At 40.0% G+C, this 17,369-nt stretch overlaps 1 protein-coding gene across 3 annotated transcripts in view; it reads right to left on the reverse strand.

The window, feature by feature from the left end:
- The window catches only part of Mtr (5-methyltetrahydrofolate-homocysteine methyltransferase), a 99,552-nt gene extending 82,598 nt beyond the window's left edge, over positions 1–16,954 (reverse strand). Inside the window, exons 1-6 of one of the 3 annotated variants that reach the window (XM_010621995.3) lie at positions 16,658–16,954; positions 9,664–9,878; positions 7,455–7,544; positions 6,288–6,357; positions 3,385–3,477; positions 1,745–1,851 (exon numbers count right to left, since the gene is read on the reverse strand). In XM_010621995.3, coding sequence (XP_010620297.1) covers positions 1,745–1,851; positions 3,385–3,477; positions 6,288–6,357; positions 7,455–7,544; positions 9,664–9,873 — 570 coding nt within the window. In that variant the 5' untranslated portion in view covers positions 9,874–9,878; positions 16,658–16,954. Of the gene's footprint in view, positions 1–1,744; positions 1,852–3,384; positions 3,478–6,287; positions 6,358–7,454; positions 7,545–9,153; positions 9,284–9,663; positions 9,879–16,270; positions 16,394–16,657 lie in introns of those variants that run through there. The other 2 variants (XM_033761839.1, XM_010621996.2) reach the window with 2 other exon arrangements.
- Between the last annotated feature and the right edge of the window lie 415 nt (positions 16,955–17,369).

Here is a 17,369-nt window from a genome sequence, read left to right on the forward strand (position 1 = left end):
ACCCTTCCACAAAAAAAAAAAAAAAAAAAAAAAAAAAAAAAAAAAAAAAAACAAAGAGTGAGGTAGAGCAGCAGCTCTCCTTTGGATCTTGAATTTTTCCCAAAGGTCTGTGTGTTAAAGGTGTAGACCCCAGCGTGGCAGCACTGTGAGGTAGTGGAACTTGTATGGTAGGAAGCTGGGTGTAGTGAGAGGTCTTTAGGTCACATGACCGCTTGCCCTCCAAGAGAATCTTAGATCCCCTTGTGAATCCTGGCCATAAGATAAGCAGTTAGCTCTGGAACACACTCCCCACTACTGCTATATGGCACATGCACCAGACGACTAAGACAGTAACTCCTAGACTGCAATCTCCAAAACTGGGCTACTAACCTTTTCTCTTCATAATTATCTCAGTTATTTTGTTACAGTGATGCAAAGTTGATTAACATGGTAGTCATCCCACTTCTGTTTGGGAGTGGCTTTCTGCATGCAACTATTTTAGCAAATACTTTTCTTTTGTTACTGGGGATCAAACTCTGATCCTTGCACTTGTGTGGCAGGAGGCAGAACCACCACTGAGCTAAATCCCCAGCCCAGCAAATAATTTTTAAAAGGCTCAAAATCTTTGAATGTGTGGATTTCCACAACAATTAAAAAATAGTTGGGTGTGATGGGGAGGCTCTTGGAGGCTAAGGAAGGACAACTGCAAATCAAGCCTGGCCTGAACAACTTAATGAGAACCTGTCTCAGAATTAACAAAAAAAGGAAGCTGAGGATGTACCTCAGTGCAAAGACAATGGAATCAATTCTCACCTCACAAAAAAAAAAAAAATCCAATAGAAAAAAGAGAACATAAATCACAGACAAGAAATATAAATGGCTATATAACTATAAAGATATTCAATTTCATTTACAGTAGAAAAACACAAAATTAGAGATGTAAATTCTCCACTTGTCACGACTATAAAAGGTCAAAAAACTTAATACATGGTATAAGAGAATATAAAATAAAATTAGCTCTATAACTATAAACTGCTTTCTGATGGGGATATAAATTGAGTACAATCTAATCACAGGATAATCTGACACTAAGGACAAAAATTTTAATGCATATGCTCTGACTTAGCAATTTGTAGACATTTATCCTATGGACATACTATGAAACATATAAACAGGGATATATAATTTCCACTCTGTGCTTCCATACCTTTGGATATATGGATAAAGCACCTGTGCACACACACAGGCATGCTTATATCTATACAGTCTTTCTGAAAAAAGCAAATAAACAGAATCTTCCCCAAGACCCCAAACTGGTAACAGTAGCTGTTTCTGGAGAGAAAGCTGGACATACAAGACTAGAACAAAGAAGGATATTTATTTCTCCTTCCATATATTTATGTGTCCTAGCATATATTCACTACATATACAAATATACACACATAGTAGTTATATAAAAATATTTGCATGAGAAAAACTTTTAAAATCTAAAAGATAGGGGATTTAGCTCAGTGGCACCACACCTGCCTTGCAAGCACAAGGTCCTGAGTTCAATCCCCGTAGCAAAAAAAGAAAAAGCTAAAATGAAGCTCTTGTGAAATTTCACTTATTTGATTGGCCTCAATTAAAAATATTCAAGACTAAAATGAAGCAGATACATGAAATATACCCAACTTTAGCAAGGGCTTCTATCATCTTCACTCTACATTATAGGATCCTTCACAGCACTCACCCCAGCCCTCTCCCTTTTTCTCTCCTTACTCACCTTGGCATTGGCAGTATCAAAAATAGTTTCAACAAGTAAGATATCAACACCTCCATCCAGAAGTCCTTTGGCCTGCTCTTGGTATGCTTCAACGAGCTCATCAAACGCTACAAAAAATAAATCACACGTACCACATCAGTCATCCATACCCTCTGGATATGCTGGGTTCAGGTCTGGCACCTATGAACCATTGTTCATTAAATGAATAAATATGGCAGTAATGGGAGGTAAACAAATTGAAAACAATTGCTCCTAAACACAGGATCTGCCCTTCCCATGTATGAGCTAGGAATGATAAGGTATATAAACTTCTTGACTCATGTGCTTTACTCTTAACATCTTTAAAAAAATATCATCCTTCCCACAAATCATTTTAATAAGCCATTTAAAGGTGAGTATAAGAAACATGACTTGAATACAGTGCAGATTGCCTCCAAGTCTCAATCTTTCTGGTTAAAGGCTCATACGGACTTTACTCCTGCTCTTATACTAATTCTGACAGAAAGGAGACCTCTCAAACAAAAGTGTTCCATCATTCCTAAGAAAAGTTTTTGTTAAAACTATCTCATGTTGCTGGGTATGGTGGTGCATACCCATAATCCCAGCACTCGGGAAGCCGAGGCAGGAGGATTGCCATGAGTGCAAGACCAGCCTGGACTACACAGTGAGTTCAAGGCCAGCCTGAACTACGTAATGAGACGCTGTCTCAAAAAAAAAAATCTTGTTTTTATTTCCACCTGAGAATTCATCCGTTTCCCCATTTTATCTCCCAATAAAAAAAAGAAAAAGTATTCAGGTATTCAAAAAAAAAACATAAACAGTAAATTTATGCATACTGTGTAAGCATACGTGATTTTTCTCCCCCGTATTGGGAATCGAACTCAGGACCTTGCACTTGTGAGTCAGGTGCGGTGCCACTGAGCCAAATCCCCAGCCCTACCTGATTTTATATGATACAGAAACAAGGAGGTTAGCTCTCCCACTGTCATGTCTCTACCAAAGAGAGCAAGGACCATGCAGAACCTAGTAAGAACAACTTTTAATGAAAAATGTGGTATCACAGCATGGAAAGTTTTGCACCAAAAACCTACAAACTGTTCTTACCTGAAATTGTCATCTACACAAAATCCATTACCATTCATGGTATCGTAACTATTCAGATCTGAAATTTTAATTCTTTTTAATGTCCTGATGCTTAGAAATTAACCTAGATTCCTAGATTTTGTCAGATCTCAATAAGCACATATGCATTTGCTAGTTTATAGCACTAGTATGTTTAGACAATTTGGACTGCCTTCTGAGAAATTACATGGGAATATAGTAGGCTGCTGTATAATAGACCAAGAGCTGGTAACCAAATTCGCTCTTCTCACTTTAAAATTTTATTTCAATTGCTTTTATTTCCAGCATTGATAAAGATGCACTAACATGTCACTATGTATATCTCTCTATAAGCAAGCTCAAGTAATAAGAGTTACAACTTCTTATTTAGATGTCTACTATATTCCAGGCACTGCTATCAACCCTGACATAAAGATACAATATCCCTGAGGTAAATCCTGTTATTAGTTCTATTTTAGAGATTTACAGACTCCTGAAGCACAATGACAAAACCCAAATTATATGTGATAAATACTCACTGATATTCCTATAATCTGGTCTTTCCACAGATGGGGACACAGAGAGTGTCTTATTAGTTGGACCCAGAGCTCCTGCCACAAACCTCTTGATTCCTTTGGGAAAAGAAAAACAAATGTGAAATTTCTAAATAGCTCAGTCTCTTTGTTGTGAATCAACAAGCTATCAGACTTTTCCTAGAACATAACTTTAGAATCCTTTGTTGCAGTTTTTAGCTAGATGTCCCTCCAAAGCCTCCTGTACTCATTAAGATTATAGGGGTGTGATACTCATCAGGGGCTGATCATTTTACAGCTAAATGTGATGTTAGAAGGTGAAACATGGTAAGAGGAGGTGAATCACTGGAGGTGTGATGAGAAAGGTGCATCTCTCTGCCTCCTCCCTTAATTTCTCCCACCTTCTACTGCCACCATCCCACAATCTGTATCTCCTCTACAATGCTACCCTGCCTTGGAGCCAGCAGACTACGGACTGAAACCTATATAACCTTGAGCCAAAATAAACCTTTCCCTACAATTTTGAGTATCAGGTATTGTGTCTCAGCAACAAGAAAAAACAAAGAAATCCTTTGTCCACAACTCAGAAATTCAAAGGCTCTAAAAGTCCCAAATTTTTTCTGAATTCACTGGACAACAAAACTTGACTTCTACTGAACTAATAAAAGGCTATTTATAATCTTTCGGCCACTTAATGGGATGGTTCACAGATTCTGCTAACATATTTTAGTTATTGGGGGTGTCCCCAAGTGCCCTGAGGAAATCATGTAAAATAAGGAATACACAAATATTATCACCAAAAATCCCCAAAACACTAAGTTCTCCAGACATCTGACCTCAAAGTATTTTTCTAAGTAATCCTTTCCTATTGCTACAGTTTAGTTTGGACAAATTCTCTTTCTTCCAGTACTCTGGAAATCTGGAAGGCCCTTGAACATAGCAATGTGCTAGCAGAAGCATTCAACCTGATATACTCTCCAGTACAGCACGGCAGGCCTTTTGCAGAATTAACAACTATAAGGTCTGAAATTCAAGTAGGAAGCAGATGGAATGTTACTACTTTAATAACCTTCCCTCTGGGCCATAATCAAAGTGCTTATAAAATGGCTTCTATTTGTGTTCATTTGTGTATCATCACAGAAGGCAGGATTGTACTACGTATTACTTTTGGTGATTTTAATTACTCAACGACCTGGGATATAATAGCTAAAGTTTGGAAACAGCCCAGCTGCCCATCAACTAGAGATTGGATAAAGAAGATGTGGTGTTTTATAAAATGGAGTACTATCGCTTCTCGGCTTTTTGGCTAAGATCAAGTATAAAATGGAGTACTACTCAGCCATAAAGAACAAGAAATTAGATATATATATATTTATCTAAATCGATGCACATTGAGGCCAGACTCTTAAGTGAAATTACTAAATCATACATGTAAATACCATATAGTTTCTCTGGTATGAAAAACAAAGTGTAAATAAGGATCAAAATGTGTAGCTGATACTGTGTAATAGGAAGAAAAGATCTATAAGAGTAGAGGAAGTGGGAGGGGTAGGAGAAAGGGAAAAAGGGAAAAGGAAAAACATGGAAACATATCTTTATAAACAGGGAAGGGTGGAGAGGGTGAAGGGAGGGCTGGGAAATGGAGAAAAATAAGAACCAAGATAAACCTTGTAAAGGTACAAGATCCCAATGACGAATGTAACTGTATTATATACCTCAAATGTACCAATAAACTTAATAAAGATTAAAAATTAATAATAACCTGGGATATGCCTTATACTTGACTGAAGAAGGTCACTAGTTGATAACCCTATAAGCAGGTTATAGGCCCAAATATTCTTTATCTTCCCTGAAACTGAGTGATAATTTAGATACCAAAAAAAAAAAAAACCTTATCTCTCAGTGCTTACATCAGTTCAATATCCTCTGCCCTGCCTTTCTATTGGAGAAAGTCTACGTATTTCCATGGATTTAAACATTATCATTCAGAACAGAATTCCTATAAATTGCTTTGGTCTCCATTAGTATGCTGTGGTTAGCGTAACAATTTTGTTTTACATCTTTCCTCCTGGCAATAACTTCAATTTCCAAATTTTAAGGAGTTCCATATATTTCTTCACCTTTCCTCACTCAAAGCCTCCCACCAGCTAGGACCCAAGAATTCTGATGGCAACCAATAAGGAAGTTAGCCATGTCAAGAGTCACTTTCCAAGTGCCAGCAAGACTGACTGTAATGCCACACTCTTCCATGTGCCACACAGCTGTCAAGGTCATCAGTATTGTAAAGGACAAAATGGTCCAAAGGCAATCTCTCTACCTAAATTAAAAAAATCATGGAGAAGGGCAGCTTTAGAAAATTGAGACCAAATATCCCAACAATAGGAAATAATAAATCAGCCAGCTGTTTATAACCTGATGATGTGCTTCCAAGGGAGAGAAATCATTTCAGTTCTACATACACAGGAAAATCACGGACCTAGCTAAAAAGTCAGGCTAACAACACCATCAGAGTAAAGCCCAAAGTCCACATGGATAACATCACTTCAGATTGATACTGAATATTTCATTACTTTAAAAAAGTAGAGAGGGCTGGGGATTTAGCTGAGTGGTGCTGCCACCTGCTGCACAAGTGCAAGGTCCTGCGTTTGAACCCTAGTACAAAAAGAAAGCAGAGAAATTACCTACAAATAGGTTAAAATACCCTATGTGTAGTTGTTCATAGGCTAAAGGTCACATAAGCAAAAACTGCAACAAAAATAGTACATTGGGCCGGGGATTTAGCTCAGTGGTTCCACCACCCTGCTTGCAAGCACAGGGTCCCAATCCCTGGTATCAAAAAAAAAAGTACATAATAGCTGAGAATATCAGAGAAACCACACATACAAGAAAGAAAGGAAAACATCTGTTACCTGTCTGAAGCGTTATCTCCTCAGCAGCTTTTCTTGCCACAGCTGCAGAGCACTTGTTCATCCTGTAGGCCTAACGCATCAACCACCGGCATTAGTTTGTCCTGCTTTTCTTCTATGCAATAAGGAATCTACAACCATCTAATGCTCAATTATATTCAGTAAGGAAATGCTAAATGAACTAATCTGAGGCTAAGTGAAATCGCAGCCAAGTTCTATCAGTGGCCCCATCCTTAAAAGGCAGCAGTCCTTAGCAAGAGGAATGGCAAGAGTCCTTAGCAATCGTTTTCATTTATGATCTTCTCTTAAACCCTAAACCAACTGGTAAAAAGGACAACCTCTGGACATTCTGGCATGTCACAAAATAAGCTGGAACAATTAAATAAAATATAAATTAAGCAACAGTACGGTAATGGGGAAAACATAGGCTGTAAAGGCAAAAGACCTGCACTACTCTGTCACTGCCTGACCAGGCAGCTCCCACAACTTCCCCTGGCCTCGATTTCCTTCACTGTACAATGGCTGGTATCACTCTGAACTTTTCATAGATTATTAATTTCATAAGAATTTGATAAAGAACCATGAATCTTCTTACTAGGAAATATAATGTGCACATACACAAAGTGTGGCCTGCAGATTAAGGATGCTAGTGGCTTTTCAGAAATCCTCCACATACCTGATAAGTGGTCCTTGATTTGTAATTTTCACACTCCCCTCCTCTATGGTCCTATGTCCCATGGATTTCCACTTTAGATAACTAAGTACCTAGAATGTCCTAAATAAGAACTGACAAGCTATTGTTGATTGATCAAACCTATTTCCTTCATATTTTTATAAATAAAGTTTTACTGGAACACAGTCATGACCTTCTATTCACATACTATCTACATGTGCACACAACCAATGATTATACCTTTATCAAAAGCCACTGCACAATATGTACCACTTTTATTTGATCAGTACTTGCCCACAAAAAAAGCAACGTGTAAAATGAATAGGCTACTGTGCTTAAAACCAGAGGAGATTCAAATCATTATCCCCATCTTACAACAAACATCAGCCAACTAGGCATTAGCTTGACCACAGCTTCAGGTGACTTTCCTACTAGCAACTATTAATGCAGCAAATGTTCATAAGCATCTTAGATACAAGGCAACATGGAATTCTTACCAAGTGTTCAAGGCCATAGTCAGCTTGGGCAATACTGGTGCTGCTAAAAGTATTTGTTTCAATGATATCTGCCCCAGCCAGCAAGTAGTCCTGCAACAAGATATAATATCAATTCTGTGAGTTTAGAGTCCCCGTCCTCCAGCAATAAACATGTCCTTTCATCACTACCACCAACCACTTTGGACCACTCAGCAAGGGTAAAACAGTGCACTAGAGCCAAGATGCAGGAAAGTGTAAGGATTTCAGAAAAAGCCAAAGTGGTTCGACAAACAAGCTTAAATTCAGTCAAGTCCCTTAAACTCTGAGTCTCAGTATCCCCGTCTGAAAGTATTAATAATCCTATTTTGAAAACAATGCGGCTCTTTGGTAAGCATCAGGTACATCTTTGGGCACTCAACAAATATCATTTCTGTTTCTTTACCTTTCTCCCTGCTACAATACAACCTGATCCACACAAAGAACTGCAATATCTCTGAGATCTCAAACTCTAACCAGTTTTTTTCAGTCCATATCTCTTAGTCTCTCATCCAGACTTGTGCCCTTATCAGAAAGAACCTTGAGGATTTTGATGCCCTACTGTTCTCCTGTTGGAAACCAATCTTCCTACTTTCACTCTTAGGACATTATCTCAACTTCAACCTGACTAGTACCCTATAATTTCCTAAGCCCTTTCACTTTCTAATAGTGAGTAAACTCAACCACCCTTACACCGATGATTTTTCTTTTCAAAATAGCTAGAAATGAAAACTAATAAAAATTTTATATTATACACTTATAACATTGTTGCAGGAGGAATCAGCAAGTGACACACACAGAGACGAGCTGAATGGAAGTAAAATAATAAGTTTGTCAGCAAAAGCCGAATCACACTTAAAAAGGCAGTGCCACTGATCGACCTCTACTGACAAATAATCTTTTTTAGTCACCTGCCAATTCCTTCTGCAACATTTGGTGTGTTGGCCGGGGGAAAAAAGAGTTAACTGACACAGCCCATGTTGGGCTTTGACCCAAGTATAAATATAATAAAAAGATCTAGAAAGGCACAAACTAAGAGTGGTTATCTCTTGGGGAAAAAATAGCAATTTGAAGTAGTAATCAAATGGAAATTTATTCTTATCTATGGATTTTGTTTTATAGGAATGAATTAAAATTTAATTTTTTAAAAAGAGAGTGTGAAGGGCCAGATATTTAGTTCAGTTGTACTGCTGCCTGTCTTGCAAGCTCAAGGTCTCAAGTTCAATCCCAGTACCAAAAAAAACCAAAAAAAAAAGCATGAAAACCACTTTAATGCCTACCAATAAGTAGATACGTAAATAATACACACATAGAACACACACACTGACGTTATAAAACTATTTAATGCTAGTGAAAAAAGTAAAAATGCAAATTATGTAACAATATAAACCCAATTTAATTTTTTGTTTTTCATCCTTAGATTTTTAAAGTATAAACTAGAATATGTGAATGATAGTTATGTCTTGGGACTTTATAATAGGCAAAAGTCCACTTTCTACTCCACAGACAGCCATCTTCTCACTGTGTTCCCCCATGGTGGAAGGAAGGGGTGAACAACTCCTTACGACTCTTACAAGGGTACCTCCTAACACCACCAAACCAAGTACTAGGATTTACCATATGAATCTGAGGGACACAAACATTCAGACCATAGCAGTGCCCTTAAAAAAAAGAGACACAAGACCTTGCTTCCTCTTTCTGTTCTCCATCACATGAGGACTGGAGATAAGGACTTCAAGATGGTAAACTGGAAGAGTGCCTAGAGCAGACAAGGTTTGCTGCCATCTTAGTCACAGACTGCTCACTCTCAAGAACTGCAAGAAATGGATGTTGTTTAAGTCACCTAGTCTATGGTAATGGTATAGCAGCCCAAACCAACTAAAACACCTTTTGTTATTTGTTCACAAGGGCTATTACTGTAATTTAAATAAAACAATAAATGTGAAATCCCTACAATTGTCCGGGGTTTTGTCAATTTTGCTGGAGTTTAATGCCTCAAATGAAGGAAAATTATGCTCATCTGCTTATCCCAAATGCCCAACACAATGCATGACTTTTATTTGGTGTCCAACACCTGCTTTCTGAAGAAATAATTTCTTTCTTCTTCTATGTGCAAATAAATACATAGCACAGTGGTCTGACATTAGCAAAGAAGCAGTTTGAATGAATGTATAAAAACTTGGGAATAACTTACCTTATGAATTTGGTAAATGATACCAGGTTGAGTTATACTTAAAATGTCATTGTTTCCTTTCAGTGGCCTGGCATGATCTTTAAATTCTTGACCTTGAAAGCTTTCTTCATTCAGCTTGTATCGCTGGATCATGGTTCCCATCCCGCCATCTAGTACCACAATCCTCTTCTGCAGAATGGCTTCTATCTCATCCTGAAGAGTATTCTCCATATCACCTTTAAATAAAAACTGTATTTTAGAGCTAGGAACACTCCGGTAATCTCAGGACTCAGGGTACTGAAGAGGGAGGATCACTGCAAGTTCAAGGCCACCCTGGGCTACACAATAAGTTCAAGGCCAGCCTGACCTACACAATGAGATCCTGTCTCAAAAAAAATAAGAAAAAAAAAAAAGAATTAAAGGTGAAAGAGATGTGTGGAGGGGGAATTTAAGAGTGATTTATAATAATTTACAATAAGGAGTAAGTAGAACTCAAAGAAGATGCACATATTACTCAATAACATTAGAAAAATGCTGCCTCACAACATCATTAAGTCTTAACAATAAACACAACTAACATTTTGTAAATAGCACAAAATCAGTAGTGAAGCACCCACCAATATAAAAGCAGGCTTAGCCAGTCCTATTTTAGAGAGGAGGAAAACAGGCAGCAGTGAGCCAAGCAACACAAGCCTAGGCCAGGCTGCTGGACAAAGTCCTCTGGTTCTTTCCTTATTAATTCTATGAGATGCTTCCTTAATAGGGAGATTTACCATGGATAATTGAAAACCATCAATGATTCCAAATTGACATTTAAAGTGTGAGCTTTTACTATTGCCTCCCCCAACTAATGACAAAATTAATAACAGCCTGCAAACAGGTTTTACTCACCTATCTCTGCTTCTGCTTTTATGAAATAACCTGCAAACACCCTCAAATTTCCCAACTCTCTCCTTGCTCCCTGATTTCCAATTTCTGGCCCTGAAAAGGCTCCACTTACTTTCTGGTTTCTAAGAACTGGAAAAATACAAACTATGCTGATCAGAGTCACTTCATAATGTTGAGTCTTTCTGGTTCATCCTTCCCTGACTCCCTGCTGTATTTCCGACATTTGCATTCCCAACCTCTGCTTTCTTTTAGCACCAAGTCCTTCCTATCCTCTTCACTTTACACATAATTTAGCCTAATTTGGTACAGATATCTTATTACCCCCTCTCCACTTCAAAAATCATCCTGCAGCTTGCTCCCTTTCCTCCTCTGCACATGGTCGCTTCCGCTCTGACATCTCCCACTGCTCTCCCATCTAGCCCTTCCAACCACTATAGCAGGTGTATGTCAGTATCCACAGATTACTTATTTTCTGGATGTAGCTTCCTCTTCCAGCAGTCTCCTAAAATTACTTTCTAAAGTCACCAATCACCTATTAATTACCAAAACTTCCTGGCCCCAGTCTTGGACCCAAATTCCACACTGTGCATGTGATAATGCCACCTAGCATACTCACTTGCTTTTCAATATAATATTAAAAACCAAATTTGCTATACAGCCTATATGATCTCATTTTGTGAATGGCAATGTTCTTCCCAGAACCTAACCTTGAAATCTCAGTATTATCTCCCTTTTTTCTCTCTGATCACCACCATCTACTCAAATCCCAAAGCCTATACATTTGGCCCACAAAAACGCCATTCACTTTAGTCCCATGTTCTGTCTCCACTGCCAACCCCTTTTTTCAAGCCCTAACTGCATATATCAGGCAGCACAAATCCTCAGAGCTTCAGTTTGTATCAATGCAATGGGATCATTACTGTATATGTGGAGTTGCTTTATAAATTATCAAGTATCCTACAAAGGTAAGAGATCTCTGCCATACCTGATCACTCTGTTCTAATTCATCATATGTATCATTAGATTGCAACTTCTGTTGGTTTTGGCAGTACCAGGAACAAACCCCAGGGCCTTCACAATGACCTACTTTCTCAGCCATGCATGTACGTGTATATCAAATTCACAATCCTCCTGCTTCAGCTTTCCAAAGTGCTGAGATTACATGACAATGTTGTTAAACCACTTGCTTCCCCTGCTCCATGGAGACCTTCAACAGTTCCCTACTGCTTACCAAAGTTAAAATAAGTTATTCTAACGAACCACAATGACACCAACCTGTCTTGTGTCCACTTTTCTATGTCAGATCATTTGAGAAAGCCAACATACATACATCTGTCTAGCATAGCATATAAGCCCCTTCCTTTTGTCTCTGAATCTAAGAATCTTGTGTTGCTGTTTGCTGAGACAGGTTTCTGTCCCTTCTATACAACAAGTTCTTAGTAAACTGCATTCTTTGTTAAAAAAAAAAAAAGCTCCAATCAAATGGAGCTGTTACTAAGCTATTTCTTGGAGAAGACTGTGTAGACCAACTTTTCTCTATCACTAGCAACACCAAGGACAGTATCTGACACCTACATGTTCATAAATATTTCTTTAATTGAACTGACAGAAATACGAGGTAAAACAAGAAAGAAAAGGCAAAAGTCACTTAAAACCCAAACCACTACAGTGAAAATATTTATCAGGTAGCACTGGGTCCACACTTCCAACACAGCCTTGCATTACAGTCCAGAGGCACATAGTATAGCAACAGGATTTAAGTGGTGGCCACAGAATTATTCTCTGTGACTTACTGTAAGCACACCTTGAGGGAGGTTCTCTGGTAACCTGTAAGGAAAATCCAAGTTCTGGTTTCTATTCCAAAATATATAATGTTTCTTTTAGAGTGTTCTATTCCTTCTCAAAGCCAGCTTACTGGCTGTGTTTACTGAGCCTGCAAGTGTGAGAAAATATTTCCCGAAAAATGAACAAAGTTAAGATCCAGCAACCAAGCCCAACATGGTGGCACACACCAGTAATCTCAGCACTCAGAAGCTGCTGTAAGATCGCAAGTTCAAACCTAGCCTGGGCAACTTAGAAAGACCCTGCCTCAAAACAAAAACTATAAAATGGGTTAGGGATATAGTTCAATGAAAAGGCTTTATGTTCAATTCACAGTACAGCAGAAAAAACAATCCAGTAGTATTTCAAATACCAAAGGAAATAATTTCTTGGGAAATATGGACAAATATGGACAAAAAGGAAGGGATGAATAAGGGATGTCTAATAGACTAGCAATAATCAGGCAATGAATGGTCAAGTCATTTCTAGCTATGGTCAAAGCAAATTCAGAAGTAGCAACAATTTGGACATTCCACAAAACAAATCCTATCAGCTAATAAACAATGAATTTTACACAATTAACTAAACGTGTCCGGGTGAGAAAAGCTAAGAAATCTGGGTTTTAGACTCAGATCCCTTAAGTAGCTCTGGGGTTTTGGATAGATTTCTCTGGTTTTAGCAAAAAAAAAAAAAAAAAAAAAAAAAAAAAAAAATTTTTAAAAAAAAAAAAAAAAAAAAAAAAAAACAAACACAAAAAACAAAAAACATCAAGCCAGACATGGTGGTACACGCCTGTAATTCCAGAACTTGAGAGGCTGAGGGAGCTTTGAGTTCAAGGCCAGCCTGAACTACATAGGGAGACCATGTCCCAAAATAAATAAAATAAATATTCTTGACTAGTAAACCCAAGAGGTCACACACTAGTTCCCCATTTGAATGGATCTAGCCAATATCCTTTTGGTGCATTAACATTTTATTTTTTAGCTAATAAAATTGTATTCCAAAGAATAAACAAATATAGGATTAACAGGTTACAACACCAAATGTTGAAGTACATGAGTCAGTACCACCTTTAAGAGCTATCCTAAGACGACGGGCCAGGGATTTAGCTCAGTGGTGCCACTTGCCTCGTAAGCACAAGGTCCCGAGTTCAGTCCCACGTACAAAAAAAACCAAACAAACAAACAAGACTGGCTCAAAAGAATGATGAAGGCATAACACAGTATGCTCCCAATATGTGAATGTAAGTAATAAATTGCAGTGTCAGGCACCTATTTCCTTAACCCCCTCCATGTAGGTTTCATTAACCTGGGATTTCCCTTTCCACTGCCAAATGGGGCAATGAAAAAAGTCTTCCCTGCACATAAGCATATGATCTCAATGCCTTCTCAGCAGTTTCCTGCCTTCATTATATTAAAGACTAAACTATTTTCTGCTCTCCCAATCCCTTACGTGATACTTTTTATTTTGGGATTTCTAATTTTAGTTTGCACTTACTATACTTTGTAGTCATCTCTTTGCTAGTGTATTATTCCATTTTTCAAAAATATTATTTCTACCTGTAATTTCAATAAGTCCTAAAAGGATTAGGTTGGTATTAATTCACCTGATCATCTCTTTCAACAAGTATTCATCACAAATGTACTGAGCATGGATAAGATCAAGAAATGGAAGCTATAGTTGACATGTTCTCAAAGGAAGTATTTCCTAGCCCACTAGCCACCTTCCCCAGGGAGCATAACCAAAGTTTGGGTAACAGACCTTAAGATCAAACCTTGAGATTCAGGAATTCCCAGTTCTTCATTAAATAGCTCCATTAAGCTCCCACAGCCCGGGGCGGGGGGGGGGGGGGGCGGTATGTAGCTCAGTGGCACCATGACTGCCTCACAAGTACAAGGTCCTGAGTTCCATCCCTGCTACCTGAAAAAAAGATTCCATAGCACACCACAGTGGTGGGACACACTTTGGTCCCAGCACTCAGGAAACTGAGGCAGGACAAAGACAGACCCTGTATCCAAAAAACAAAACGAAAAAAGATTCCACAGCCAGGTGTAGTGGTGCATACCTGTAATCCCAGCACTCAGGAGGCTGAGGCAGGAGGACTGCCTCAAGTTCCAGGCCATCCGGGACTACATGAGTTCAAGGCCCACCTGAACTACAATTCCAGGTACAGGTCTGTAATCCCAGGACTCTCGAAGGGTGAAGCAAGAGGATCCCAAGTTTGAGCCCAACCTGGGCAATTTAGCAACTTATGACACCCTGTCTCAAAAAAAACAGAAAACAGGCTGGCAACATAGCTCGATAAGAAGTCCCTCAATTCCCAATACCCTGGTTTAGGGGTTCCAGAGTCTCCTACTACAGTAGGTATGGGGGGAAAAGAGTATGAAAAGAAAAAAACATGCTCTGCAGAGTAAGTTTGGGCCAACTAAAACTAGGAAAAGAAGTACGCTGTACTGTGAAAGAACTGGGGATTTAGCTCTGTGGCACAGCACCTGCCTGGCAAGTGCAACGTCCTGAGTTTGATTCCAAAAAAAAAAAAAAAAAAAAAAAAAAAAAAAAAAATCGCTTTTCAGCCTCTTGGCTAAGATCAAGTGTAGTACTGTGAAAGAGCACAGTGGCCCCAGATCAAAGGCATCTGTCATCTGTACTTCCCAATCCTCAGGTTGAAGACAAGTCCAGACTATCCTATCAAAAACCTGCTCCAGTTCTAGCAAGAATTGAAGATAGCACTCTGATTGGTTTCACCTGCAGGAGTTTGGAAACTATGGTGTCTTGAAACTTTGTAATTAACAGGATTTGCCCACTTTACCAGGCAGTTTGCCCCTCCTTAATCCCCTGCCTCAATAATGCCCTCCCCCAATAAACCTAATGGGGCTGGCATATAGCTCAGTGGTAGAGCATGTGCCTAGCTGCACAAAATGAAATTAAAAGAAACATTATAGGACACACACACACACACACACAAAAAAAAAACTGTACACTAATAACTAACAATTTTTAGGAAGTTAAAAACCGTAAGTAGAGCTAAGGATTTAGCTCAATGGTACCATGCCTGCCTCACAAGCACAAGGTCCTGAGTTCAATCCCTGGTATCAGAAGGAAAAAAAAGGCAAAACAAGACATGTAAGTAGCAAGAACACGTGTAAGGTCTTTTCTAGGCCCACGGGTCTAACTCAGAGCTCTTAAGGGGTCCTAAATTTGGTTAAACTTCACTTAGCGCTCAGGGGTAAAAGCCACTAGGGTGTGGGAGATGCGCTAAATCCAAACACTCAACAATTTTCCTTTCATTTTCTGTAAGACGATCATGTGATATTGTCTTCAGAAGTATTGCGCCTACATTCAGATAAAAGAGAAATCACTTTTCCTTATTAAAAGTAAATGGAAAGGTGGAAGCCTGAAGCCATGAGTAAGAGTATTCAAGTATCTATGAGAAGCATATCTCCTGTTAAAGCAAGTGATATGTTTCTCAGCCACACTTCCACTACTTTCAAAAACAAGTCTATAACCCCTCTTCATCAGGACCCTAGAATGACAGGACCACGAGAAAAACTTCCTTCTGGGTTACGAATTTAGCAACCACCCTCCTCCCGGAGCCGAGCCTCCAGTCACTGGACAGTTACCACGGCCCTTACTGCTGATTCTCTGGCCTCCACATCTCCCGCCACACGGCTCACACATTTTAATGAAGTATCTGCCCACAAACTATGAGACCCAGAGCTCATTATAAAGCTGAAATGCTACTCCGTTCTTATTCTCAACCAGCTTTTTCTCACTGTTGATCCCTGGAGCCGAATGAGATGACTACTTCCCATCCACACGTGCCGAGTGTATGGAGGTGGGGCCTGCTGATCTATTTCAGCACAGAGACTAAGCAGAACGGAGTTTGTAGAAGTGGAAGTAGAAGCGGAAAATACGTAACTATTTCATTCCCGTTTTCAATAGTCCTCTGGCTATCAGTCTCTCAGACTCTGAGCTATTTTTGGCGACAGATGGTAAGTGTTTACTCAACAAGAACGTTACATGATGCAAAACTTTTGGCAGGGCCCTGCTGAAATACGTCGCTTCGAACCTAAAAAATGTAATTGCTTTGAGGTCGAGAGCGTGTTTCCGGCGTCAGGAAGCGGAGTCCCGGTCGGATCCTCCTGGCAGAGAAGGAAAACAAAGCAAGAAACGCGGCCTCGGGGCTCCCGGCCGATTTCTTAAAGAAGTTGCAGGCGGCGGAGAAACCCCGGGAAGACGCCTAGGGCTGGGAGTCCACACACGCACGCCAAACTGGCGAATGGCGGCGACCGGGTCGCAGCCTTACCGGACTGCGGCAGGTCGTGCAGCGCTGGGGACGTAGCGTCAGTTCTCCTTCCAGCCCAGGAGACGAAGCGGGGAGGACGCGCTCTCCACAGGTGGCCGCCGCGGGCGGCGTCAGCCAGGGAGCCGGCCAAGACCGGGGGGCGCGCCCTTCACGAGGCGACTACGGACGGGCACGTGCTACCTCCCAGGCACTCCGCGGGTCCTCGGCGCAAACCACGCCGCCAGACTGGAACAGAGAAAGCGGATGAGGACGTCCGCAGCCTAGTCAGCCGCAGATTGCTGCGCCGTTACCTTTGCGCGAGATCCAGCCCAGAACAAGAGAGCCCGCCTCCTCTTGCCTGTGAATGGTCTGTAGGAGCCGCACGCCATCCTACTGGCTGTCAGTCTTAACCAATCGATGACGGCTTAGTCCCGAAGCCGTCTGGGAAACGTAGTCCTGGGTACCAGGTCTCCACAGAGACCAGGAGCATCTCTGCGTTGGTCCTGAAGTGCGGCTTAGGGGCTCCTCCATGTTCAAGTCAGAGTGCCTCACTCCACTGGCCTGCACCAGCTCTTGCAGTGTCAGAAGCCCGGAACTTGAAGTCAGAAGACCAGCACTGATGTTTTTTTGCCGATCCTGGGCAACATAACCTCCTACTCTTTAAATACTACTGTAAATAGGAAATGTGAGGCTGGTAGTAATTACTATATTATGGGATCATAAACCTCATTGA

Source organism: Fukomys damarensis, unplaced genomic scaffold, assembly GCF_012274545.1.
Source record: "Fukomys damarensis isolate Sample0158 unplaced genomic scaffold, DMR_v1.0_HiC HiC_scaffold_10, whole genome shotgun sequence".
NCBI classification, from domain to species: domain Eukaryota; kingdom Metazoa; phylum Chordata; class Mammalia; order Rodentia; family Bathyergidae; genus Fukomys; species Fukomys damarensis.